Source organism: Podarcis muralis, chromosome 3 (genome assembly GCF_964188315.1).
Source record: "Podarcis muralis chromosome 3, rPodMur119.hap1.1, whole genome shotgun sequence".
Taxonomy (NCBI): Eukaryota; Metazoa; Chordata; class Lepidosauria; order Squamata; family Lacertidae; genus Podarcis; species Podarcis muralis.
The window spans coordinates 51,875,618-51,887,888 of record NC_135657.1 but is presented as its reverse complement, the minus strand read 5'-3'; the positions used below and the strand labels follow the sequence as shown (position 1 = coordinate 51,887,888).

At 43.2% G+C, this 12,271-nt stretch overlaps 1 protein-coding gene across 3 annotated transcripts in view; it reads right to left on the bottom strand.

Annotated features, from left to right (window-relative positions):
• PRKN (parkin RBR E3 ubiquitin protein ligase) overlaps positions 1 to 12,271 on the bottom strand; it is a 606,555-nt gene that overhangs the window by 499,451 nt on the left and 94,833 nt on the right. For all 3 annotated transcript variants that reach the window (XM_077925847.1, XM_077925845.1, XM_077925846.1), the window contains exon 2: positions 1,391 to 1,554. In XM_077925847.1, coding sequence (XP_077781973.1) covers positions 1,391 to 1,554 — 164 coding nt within the window. The remainder of the gene's footprint in view (positions 1 to 1,390; positions 1,555 to 12,271) is intronic.

Sequence of the window (12,271 nt, the reverse complement as noted above, 5' to 3'; positions counted from 1 at the left end):
AATTGATGACTCTGGGGCCCCTTCCAACTCAGGAATTCTATGAAGTGTTCCCTGTAACACCTTAATCATATTACCCAACTGCAAACCCAAATGGAACCAAACCTAATGTTTTAATGGCATTTTTCTCACGTTTATCTCTTGCTGCCTTTGTCTCTTGTTTCCCCCTCCCTTTATTGCATTCCCCCCCTTACCATATTTAGACTGTGAATTTCCGGGGGTGCAGAGACTGGATATTTTGGCTTATGAAACTGTAAAGCACCACGTACTGATGGTGTGACGACAGCAGCAGCAGGAACACAATAATGCTGCTAGGAACAGAGCAATTTATCCTCTCTGGCAAATTCGAGGTTTCCGAAATGCAACCTCGTTACATGCAATCTTTTGTTCAGATCAAAAGGAAACTCCCAATTGAACAAAGTATCAGACACGCTGGTAACAACGAAGGCACCGGGGAAGATCATAGCTGCAAGGAGCCTTACAAAAATGTATATTCATTCTACACCTGTACTGTCAAGCTGTTTTCCCTCTCAGTGTAATAATACTTAGTTCTGATACAGCACTTTGTGCACATTGTGTCAGCGATCCTTACAACAGCCCTGAGAGCCCAGCCAGTATCATTATCCCTGCAAGAAGGGGAGAGCAAGAAGGGGAGAGCAGACATTGGCTGAAAGAATAGGGGCTTCCCTAAGGCTACCTTCTTCTCCATTTTACATTTTAACACAACCGTTAGCTAAACCATGAGGATGTGATGAACTCAGCAACTTCTACACCTCCCGTCCCCTATCAGCTAATTTTTTCTCCCCTTCCTCCCCCCCCCCCCCCGGCAAGTAAATCATCACTTTGGTGCCTTTGGGAGAACCTTACTGGCTCTTGCGATCAGGCCTTCAAAAGGACTCTATTTCATCAGCACGTGCACTTACACACACTCTCACACAGCAGCAACAGCAGCCTTACAACTATCCTCCAGGGGTCACAATTGGGTTACAAATTTCATATAACGTGATGACTGAGCGGCCTGATTTAGAACAATTTATTCACATCCTTCTTCATTAAGATTCAAATGGAATAAGTAATGTAGAAATTGAACAGATACAGAAAATGTGCATAGCTTGCTCCTGTAGTCAGTAAACATTTATTCACTAAGCAAAGATCTCTTCTCCTCCCCCTCTCATTTTCCTTCTTCCTCCCCTCCCCATCCTTTTGCCTTGCTGTTTTAATGCATAATTAAGAAGGTCAGAATTAATGAAGCAGTGTGGAGTAAAGTTCAAGGAATCCCCAGGCACTATTTATTCTATTAGATCTCAGGAGTGAATGTCAGATTGGCAATGTTAGAGGCAGAAGCAGTTAGGCTGGCAGCATCCCAGAAAGGAAACTACCAAGGGAGACTTACCTGCAGTGTCAAGTCATTCCTGAGCTCCTTCCCTGCAAAAATCACACGCAACTGGTCAGCTGGAACTCCCTGTCGCTTAGCAACCACCTCCTTGAGCTGGAAGATGCTGGTGTCTGAATCAACCTCCACTGGGAAACCATGGCTGGAGTTGAACCTGACAAATACTGACCAAGAACAAGACATATTTTAAATATATGTGTATATATATATGCCTAAATATTTTGAAGTCTGAAGCATCTGAGAATGGCACAAGAAACAGCTAAGAAAAACAGCTAAGAAAAAATGGACAACGGGCAAAATGGTACTGTAAAATGTTAGTGTGTTTTATCATTTTAAAAGGAGCAACAGTGTTACATTGCAGTTTATTATTTTGATAGATTTGTTACATTGCAGTTTATTATTTTGATAGATAATTCAAAGTAAGACATTCCACCATGTAATTTTCTTAACTAATTAAACATGCATTATGTTTCAGATGTCAACCTAAATTACATTTACTATATGGAATGAAATGCAGACTTTATTAGCAATATGTACAATAATCACTAATATCAGTTTAGCCTTGCCCTTGGGACTGATCAAAATATATGCTCAGCAAATATATATTTTCTCCCTCTCTCTCTCTCCAAACAAATGCAAGAAACACATGTGTGCTGTGTGCAAGCTGCTTTTGAAGGAAAGCTTTTAAAATACAGTAATACTGATTCATACACACTGGCCTCCCAGAGATATAATTGTCAAGAAAATAACGATGGAGAGAAAATTGTATATTTTATGCAGAGTCTTAAGTCTTTTTCTAGAGCAGTATGGTCTTTCTCAGAGTTCACTTAAATAATTGCAATGCATAACTTCTGTTGACATACTTGTGGACTGCCAAAAATTACTCCAAAATTCAGAGCTATGGCAACCAGTCAAATCATACACCAACATTTGGCATGTAAGATACAAACCACCACCATTCACAACTCAGGGTTGCTTTTTCATTATTTCAGAAATATAACTTACATCATCATTATTTATTGAATTTATATGTCACCCTATACCCGGAGGTCTCAGGGCAGTTCACAGAATAAAATCAAAATATAAAACCACAAAATACATAATCAAAGCAAAAACAACAACCCAATAACAGCCCCCCCAAACCCCACATATTAAAAGAGCATAGGGTGTCAATCAAATCAACCATATCAAATCAATCATATACTTTGTGACTGATAGTAATCATAAAAAGATATGGGGGCAAACTGGAAAGCCATGTAAACTAACTAGAAAGGCGTGGAACCTCTTTTCCTAATCCCTGAGTATTTATTTACATATCCAGAAACATAGATGTTCACAAAGACACAGATTCATTCATTTCCACTACCATAATCGCACAACGGCTATCTCTTCTTTCTCACATCTGGTTTCAGTTGCTATCTTTGTACGCTATAAAACATGGAACATGATACACGGAAGGGAGGTTCACATAGTCCTCAATCTTTTTTTATTATTATTATTTAGGGAAATCCAGGATGCACACTCTTTCCTTTGAACTGGAGACAGCAAAAGAGAAGGAAACTGATGGAGGTCATTGTCCTGTCAGGTTCTCCTCACCACCCCACCCCTGGTTTTTGAAAGCCCATCCATGGCAGCAGATATTGATTGGGTATCAATAGAAAATGATGCCAGTAATTATCTGCTGGATGTACTAAACCCTGCCTTCACCTCAGGGGCGCTGAATATATGGGGTGCAAAGGACTCCAGCCCCCCAATATTTTGGGGAAGGGGGCTATACCCCCAATATTTAGGTGGCTGTCACCCCCTGCCGCTGCTGAGTGCCCTCCATGTGCCCCAGCCCCAGCCCCCACTTGGCAGCCAAGGAACTGGGTCGGAGTCGGGGCAAGCAAAGGCGAAGATCACTCTCTGCATGTCCCACCTCTGGCGGCATCACATGACATGTCACATGCCCCCTGCTCCACCTGACCATTTTGTGCCTGCCTGTGCCCCTGAATCACCATTTTGTGACTGGTTGGCCTCAGTAATATTCATCCATATCAAGCAGGGCCTGGGGTTAGAAAGTTGGAGAACTGACACTGTACTGTTGCTCAAAATTTCTGCTGATATAAATTAGCATACAATTTAAGCACCAGGAGGATAGACATTTCTTATGGCAGGCCATAAAGGAATCTGTTGTTAGAGGTTAGCATAAGAAGCACTCCCCCCCCCCCCCCCGACCCTTGACTTCTATTGTGAACCATTAAAGGAAGGTTCCTAGAGCAATCTTGAAGATTTCCCGCATCTCAAAGGCAGCTATCCCTTGTGAGTTCTTCACAGTTCGACCTGCCACTGTCTTCCCTGTGGCAGTCATTTAAAAAAAAAAAAAGTTTACACACCATGTCTTTGTCTGTTATCCACCTCATACCCAAATAATAGGATTCCCTTAAGGAACAAACTCTTAAGAAGAGATTTAGAAGCTAAGTCCACCATCCTCCAAAACAGCCTGAGGCCAATTTTGCCATGTTACATTATGTGACATGACCTGTTTGCTGAAAACTGTATATGAAAAACAATGTGTGCTACAAAACTGAGTAGCAATTTCAAGGGGTAAAATATACATTTAAAATACTTAAAATATTGTTCTCATACACATTAATGTATGATCAGCTCAAGTTATTTTTGAAGCACTACCATTATGAATTCATAAAACTAAGCCCTACACCAGTATGAAATCCTCAACACTTTTGTTTGGATTTACTAAGTACATTAAAAGCGTTAGGGGTTTTTGTTTGCTTGCTTGCTTTTTAAAAAGAGTTGAGAGTTCAGGATTACATACAGAGGGGATGACTAAGATTCCATGTCCATTACAATAGAATGGCCCCCTCAATCCATTTTTTTTAGGGGGCCAGGGGCCCCATTGTACAAGCCGAATGTGGAGCCAGGCGCGGAGCAACGCCAAGATGTCACTTCTGCATTGTGGCATGCTGAAATCGAAAAGCACACTGACTCCTCCATCCCATTAAGGTAGTCATGACATGGAAACATATGTGAACCAGGCCTCTGTGCTGCTGGGAAAGAGGAAGGAAGGGACTCATACTGTCCAGCATGCATAACAAACTAGAGCAGTGGCAAAACTGCATGCTCCGGCAATGGGGGCAGAGAGCAGGCAGGGGCGTGGCTGGCGCGCATCCCAGTGGCGGGGCGCATGTCCCGGGGGCATGGCACGTCATCCGCGGGGCGGGGTGTGCATCCCAGGGGCATGGCGTGCCATCCACGGGGGCGTGGCACCTGGTGCGGGGGTGTGTGTGGAATGTGTCTGGGGGCAGCTGCAATGGTACCTCTCTCCCCAATGGTGTTGGGGGCGGTGCCCCCCCCGCCCCCTGTTCCTCCAACAGTGAACCAGAGACTAGGATCTAGGATCTTTTCCTAATTCTGACTGTGTACACAACCAGCGTGTTAAGGCATGAATGGGGCACAGAGGTCCTATGTTTCAGTTTACGTTTTTGTGCATGTTCATCAACACATGAGTTAACTGAACTCTAGCTACCATTCACTCTAGGTAAAGGTAAAGGGACCCCTGACCATTAGGTCCAGTCGTGACCGACTCTGGGGTTGCGGCACTCATCTCGCTTTACTGGCCAAGGGAGCCGGCGTACAGCTTCCGGGTCATGTGGCCAGCATGACTAAGCCGCTTCTGGTGAACAAGAGCAGCACACGGAAACGCCGTTTACCTTCCCGCCGGAGCGGTAACTATTTATCTACTTGCACTTTGACGTGCTTTCGAACTGCTAGGTTGGCAGGAGCTGGGACCGAGCAACAGGAGCTCACCCTGTTGCGGGGATTTGAACCGCCAACCTTCTGATTGGCAAGCCATAGGCTCTGTGGTTTAACCCACAGCGCCACCTGCGTCCCATCCCATTCACTCTAGTGAGTGGTAACTGATGGGGTGCATTTGCACTGTGTGTCGCTGTCCTTATCCTCAATTGGCACTTCCCTGCCCTCCCTGACTTCCAGAAACCTGAAGTTCATTGTGGTCAGGCATGCAGGTATTTGTTTGCATGGCTATTTTAAAGTTAATTTTTGAGATACAAGTTTACCAATATACCAAACTTACACAAATCAGTGGGCTAAAAATAATAATATAAATACATATGTATTGTACCCAGTCCCACCGGTAGTCCACCAAGAAGCACACACTGATCTCGTTTTTTGACAGAATTACAAGCCTGGTAGATGAAGGGAACGCAGTGGATGTAGCCTACCTTGATTTCAGCAAGGCATTTGACAAGGTGCCCCATGATATTCTTGTAAAGAAGCTGGTAAAATGTGGTCTTGACTATGCTACCACTCAGTGGATTTGTAACTGGCTGACTGACCGAACCCAAAGGGTGCTCATCAATGGTTCCTCTTCATCCTGGAGAAGAGGGACTAGTGGGGTGCCACAGGGTTCTGTCTTGGGCCCGGTCTTATTCAACATCTTTATCAATGACTTGGATGATGGACTCAAGGGCATCATGATCAAATTTGCAGATGACACCAAACTGGGAGGGGTGGCTAACACCCCAGAGGACAGGATCACACTTCAAAATGACCTTGACAGATTAGAGAACTGGGCCAAAACAAACAAGATGAACTTTAACAGGAGAAATGTAAAGTTTTGCACTTGGGCAAAAAAAAATGAGAGGCACAAATACAAGATGGGGGACACCTGGCTTGAGAGCAGTACATGTGAAAAGGATCTAGGAGTCTTGGTTGACCACAAACTTGACATGAGCCAACAGTGTGACGCGGCAGCTAAAAAAGCCAATGCAATTCTGGGCTGCATCAATAGGAGTATAGCATCTAGATCAAGGGAAGTAATAGTGCCACTGTATTCTGCTCTGGTCAGACCTCACCTGGAGTACTGTGTCCAGTTCTGGGCACCACAGTTCAAGAAGGACACTGACAAACTGGAACGTGTCCATAGGAGGGCAACCAAAATGGTCAAAGGCCTGGAAACGATGCCTTATGAGGAACGGCTAAGGGAGCTGGGCATGTTTAGCCTGGAGAAGAGGAGGTTAAGGGGTGATATGATAGCCATGTTCAAATATATAAAAGGATGTCACATAGAGGAGGGAGAAAGGTTGTTTTCTGCTGCTCCAGAGAAGCGGACACGGAGCAATGGATCCAAACTACAAGAAAGAAGATTCCACCTAAACATTAGGAAGAACTTCCTGACAGTAAGAGCTGTTCGACAGTGGAATTTGCTGCCAAGGAGTGTGGTGGAGTCTCCTTCTTTGGAGGTCTTTAAGCAGAGGCTTGACAACCATATGTCAGGAGTGCTCTGATGGTGTTTCCTGCTTGGCAGGGGGTTGGACTCGATGGCCCTTGTGGTCTCTTCCAACTCTATGATTCTATGATTCTATGATCAACAGAAGTCAAGGATGTGGTGATAGGTGGCACTGAGCAACACGTCACCACACATGAAAAACAAGCCAACAGTCACACAATGCACTTCAGTACGTCCACATTTGGACAGTGTGTAATTTTATGTTGGATTCTTTTTCCCTAACCAGATTATGGAGGTAAAGTACAGGCTGACACTTGGATGAGGACAACACTGCATCAACAATATAGAAAAATATGCACAAATCTAGTCACCTTTAAAGTGCCAGGTCTACGTGTTCAGCTTCTATCTGTTCACCTTCTTGAACAAAACAGGACTAAGGGGTCTCTCTCCACCCAAGAGTTAAAGATGTCAGTGTATTTTCACTGATGCTAGAACATTCAATAAAAGAGGTATCCAAACATACTAGGGATTATTACTGAAAAGGACAATGAAACAAAAGCACAATAACACAAAATGCATTGCTTGGCAATGTATCAAAAGATTAAATCTCTACAAGCCTTTATTCCTTGCAAATAAAGACATTGACAAATGAATAGCATTATAATTATTTTAAAAAATCTTTCATACACTTCAAATTAGTAACGCTGTAATACATTTTCAAATTATTCACCACTGTCCTCTCTTTAATTTAATTGTGCTTTCAGCACTGTAGCATAGGTCTTGGTCTTTTTGCTACTCAACAAACCTGGAAAAATTGTTGCTCAGTGGTTTAATACCTTTGCAAATATATATATGCTTTCACACACACACATACTCACACATCATATTTGCATAACATATAATACTCCCAGCAGAATATTCATCTTTGCATAATGTTTTCTACCAGCAAACGACAAAGGGAAGGAAGAAGAGCATAATAAATCCTGCTTACATTATTCTAATGTTACTGGGACATTGTAACTTCTTTATTCTGTCAGGAACAGTTACCCTCAGATGTTTAATTCTTTTTGAACAAGCCAAAAAGGTCCATTACATAATGCAAGTAGTCCCCTCTCATAGAACAATGGTTTCAAGATTGGATTAAAAATTATATAAGAAAAAAGGCGCCCACTGTCATGCCAACTGCTAAGGTTATTGTAGGATGGGGTACACAATAGAACGCTAAACTGACAAAGTACTGACAAAGTACCTTCTGATATTTTATAGAAGGGGTCTATTGCATGGGTCCCAATTTTGTTTGAAAAACAATAAACATTGATTTAAAACAAACTGACCTGCAAGACTGTTTCCCTCATACAATGTCCACTTCCCAACCATAGCCACCTGCCCTTACCGATGGGAGAAGGTAAAGAGGTAGGTACAATTAGGAGCTTAAAGTGAGCTCCCTGTTGTTCCATTGCAAGTGGGGCTGCCAGTCAGATGGTATGTGGAGTACCTCAGGGTGCGATACTCTCCCCGATGCTTTTCAACATCTTTATGTGCCCCCTCGCCCAGCTTGTCCGGAGTTTTGGGCTGGGTTGCCATCAGTATGCCGATGACACCCAACTCTATCTGTTGATGGATGGCCATCCTGACTCAGCCCCAGACACACTGACCAGATGTTTGGAAGCTGTGGCTGGATGGTTACGTGGGAGCCGGTTGAAGCTAAATCCTTCGAAGACAGAGGTCCTGTGGCTGGGACGGGGCGATATGGGATTGGGGGGGCAACTCCCATCTCTTGCGGGGGCGCAATTAGTGCCAGCACCGTCCGTTAAGAGTTTGGGTGTAATCTTCGACACCTCCCTTTCCATGGAGGCGCAGATTGCAGCTATAACAAAGGCGGCATTTTTCCATCTCCGCCAAGCTAAGCAGTTGGCTCCTTACCTCTCTCGCCCTGACCTAGCCACTGTGATCCACACGACGGTCACCTCCAGACTGGATTATTGTAACTCGCTCTACGTGGGGCTGCCCTTGAGACTGACCCAGAAACTCCAGCGGGTGCAGAATGCTGCAGCGAGACTCCTTACGAGGTCTTCGCTGCGAGATCACATTCACCCGGTGCTATACCAGCTGCACTGGCTCCCGGTGGAGTACAGGATCAGGTTTAAGGTGCTGGTTTTAACCTTTAAAGCCCTATACGGCCTGTTTTATTGTTGTTAGCCGCCCTGAGCCCGGCTAAGGCTGGGGAGGGCGGGATATAAATAAAATTTATTATTATTATTATTATTATTATTATTATTATTATTATTATTATGGTCAGCTCTACTAGGACTACACGAAGCTGCACTACGGAGTTCTTGATCAAAAACTCCCTCATGCAGATGAGGCAGATCATGGTCATTGCCAATCAACTGATGGGCACTGTCAGCCAGTCCCGCTTTGTCGATCTGTAGGCACAGCTGAGATTCAAAAGGCAAATGGACATTTCCCCATTGCAGCCAATCAGTATGGAGGTGGCCTTTTGAATGCTAACCACACCTGCAAACAGACTTCAAAGGCTCTTGCTGAGAGTCACTTTGCACATTGACAGGTGGGTAGAATAACACACCTGTTAATGTTGATTTATGGGGAGGGGGGGCAGGACTTAAGGCTCTGGCCCACCAACTGGCTCCAGCTCCCCACTTGTTTTATGGACCAACCACCAAACCCTAATTTTTTATTTTTTTTTTATTTTTTGGAAGCTCTTCATACAGTAAGACTTACTTCCAAGTAAATGTGTTTATAACTACGGCCTGGGAATAAGTAGAATTGCACTCAGTGGACTGTATTTCTGAGTATATAAACACAGGACTGTACTGCAATTAATTTACTCTACCTTGGTGTGTACAAGCAGCAGCATACACTATCAAATAGCTCATTATAAATATAAGTGGTCTTAATATTTCAGCAGCCTTAACATTCGGAATGTCTTTTCATTGAAACAACTGTCTGTTTATTGCAGCTGGATGCTTGTTAAAGGAGTTGATAATTATTTGCCTGAAAAATGTGACATTTCTAGATTTGTGGGTAGCATAGCCAGACAAATAGCGCAAGTCAGCTATGAACAACTGAGCAATTAGGAACAATAGCATTAAACTTTTGTGACAATACTACGACAGCAAAAGAGTAGATGTGCTGCTTACAAGTTTAAGATGAAAGGATAACCATTCTTAGAACTAGGTCCTATGCTCAGTTCCTTCTTGCACACTTCCTATGGGCATTTAGCTGGCAACTTTGAGAACACGATGCTGGTGTAAATGGGCTACTGGCCTGATCCATTCATGAATCAGAATTAAATAGCAACTAATATTGTCTAAGATTTCTAAACGGAATGTTTAAAAAGTAGGTTCAAGGGGTGACAATGAATGTTTTGTTAATGTTGAAGTCGGTATTTGTTTTGTGGAAAAGAAATATAGAACAGTTGTTTTTTTAAAAGTTATACATATTTGATAACCTAACAATATACAGTGGACGCTCGGGTTGAGAACGTGATCCATGTGGGATGCATATTCAGAACCCGCAGCTGCGTGTCTGTGCACACGCGGGTTGCGATTTGGCGCTTCTGCGCATGCACAACCTCCGAAACCCGGAAGTAACCCGTTCTGGTACTTCCGGGTTTCGGCGGTCCATAACCTGAAAAAACACTACCTGGAGTGTCTGTAACCCTAGGTATGACTGTAAGTGATTACAGCTATGAAACCATAATGTGAACAACAACAACAACAACAACAACAACAACAACAACAACAACAACAACAATAAATTCATACATCTAGGAACTAAATTGTTTTGTCCCATTATATATCCTCCCCACCCCCCGCATTTCTCCTTCCCTATAATCAATCAAAACATGCATATGGAAATGACTTAATTTGGTCTTTATATACACCTCCACTAACAAAGCCAAGACTATGTTCTGGCTGGCATTCAGGCTAAGTAGGTTTATGGGTTGGGTTGCTGGGGTTTGGTGTGTTCATTTGGAATGGGAGAACTGCCTGAACATCTGCCTTCAGTACAGATGGTGTGAAGCTACCCTATAGACTTTCTGTGCCTGGAAGTCTTATTCTGTTCACAGAAGGGGCTATGATCATGTGGAGGTGATTTTCACCCAATTCCCACTTCTTCTGCAGCCTCCTGGACCAGCTTCTGCACTGCTTCTAAAGGTTCTCCAACTCAACCAGACTTTCAGAATGTGCATAAAGGAAACCACCTCCTCTCATTCTTTGAGCATAATTCTGTTCACGGGATCTGCGATCTCAAACCCAAGTATGTAGAATTTAAGGAATGCCAGTGGCACTTAAAAAAAAGTGCACTGTGCTATGCCCTAATTTTATTTCCACACCACTTTTTATGCTTCTTTATAATGTAAGGGAATAAAGCCACACTCTGCTAGTTTCTGAATTAAGGCAACAACCATGACCACACCAGGGGTGAGGGAGACCGACTGCTGAGAAGCCACTGACTTCAAAACACTAGGAATTCAAAAAGGGGGAGAATGGGTGAAAAGGACATCTCAAGGTCACTTTCACCAAGTAAAGCCAACCTGAGATAGTGGGTATAAACTGTTTAGTATTCAGGGATTCACTGTATGTTACAGGGGATATGTAATAAAAGATATGTCGTGTCATGTCAGTGTGTTCAGTGATTCCCCACACTTGCTCTAATTCACTGACTTCTGTTTGCAGGGAAATTCTGGATGTGATGAAATCACACTTCTCATTACTAAATGTTATTGAGGAGACACAGATCTGTAATAGTCAGTTTTCCAGGCTAACCTCTTAGTTCAGTCTCTGCCCAGACAGTTGATGTCTTGTAATATCACTGTAAAAAAGGTTTGTAAACAAGATCAACAGCAACCAGCCCATAACTGTTGTGGAGAAACAGCAAGTCGAGGCACCTCTTCGTCTGATGTGTTCCTTTGCTGCTAGCTAGTATTGATGACGTTTAAACACACATGATTAAGCTGATTCTCTCAAAATGGGTTTGAGTGGGCCAGACTCCCACAGAACTCTGTACTGTTGATAGCTTTGAACATTCAGAGAAAAAGGCAGAGCATAGAACCTTTAGAACATGAGTCACCTTGACAGGAGGTTGAATACTGAACTCTGAAGCAAGCACAATTATACAACTTGGAGCAGTCCTAACAGCCAAGTTTTCTTTGCTCAGGACTCCACCACTTTAACTCCATTCTTCAGAAACAGTGCCTGAAAGGTTTACACTTGTGTCTTCAATGTGGAACAATAAAATGTAATACAGTGTTATATCTTGTTTGCAAATCCAGTATATTCATCTGTGTGAGCAGATCAGCTCAATTCAAAATAGACTTGGACCACCTATGCCGCTGCTACAGAATAACATATAAGGTTGCGTACCAGCACTGGTATGAAGAAGCCTCACACAGGAACTGGAATCTGCATAGCTAAAAGCTACTGTCTTAGTACCGTGTCATACTGCCTAATGAGCTACTGTCTCATACAATTAAGCATGTCAGAACTTCTTCCCTTTTGTTGCCCTTCTCACCCATGCGAGCATGGCTTCCTTCATCTACATTATTCCCATAACCTCACAAAGTGTTTTCTTTTGTCCATCCCAGCAGGACTTGCCTTTGGCATGAA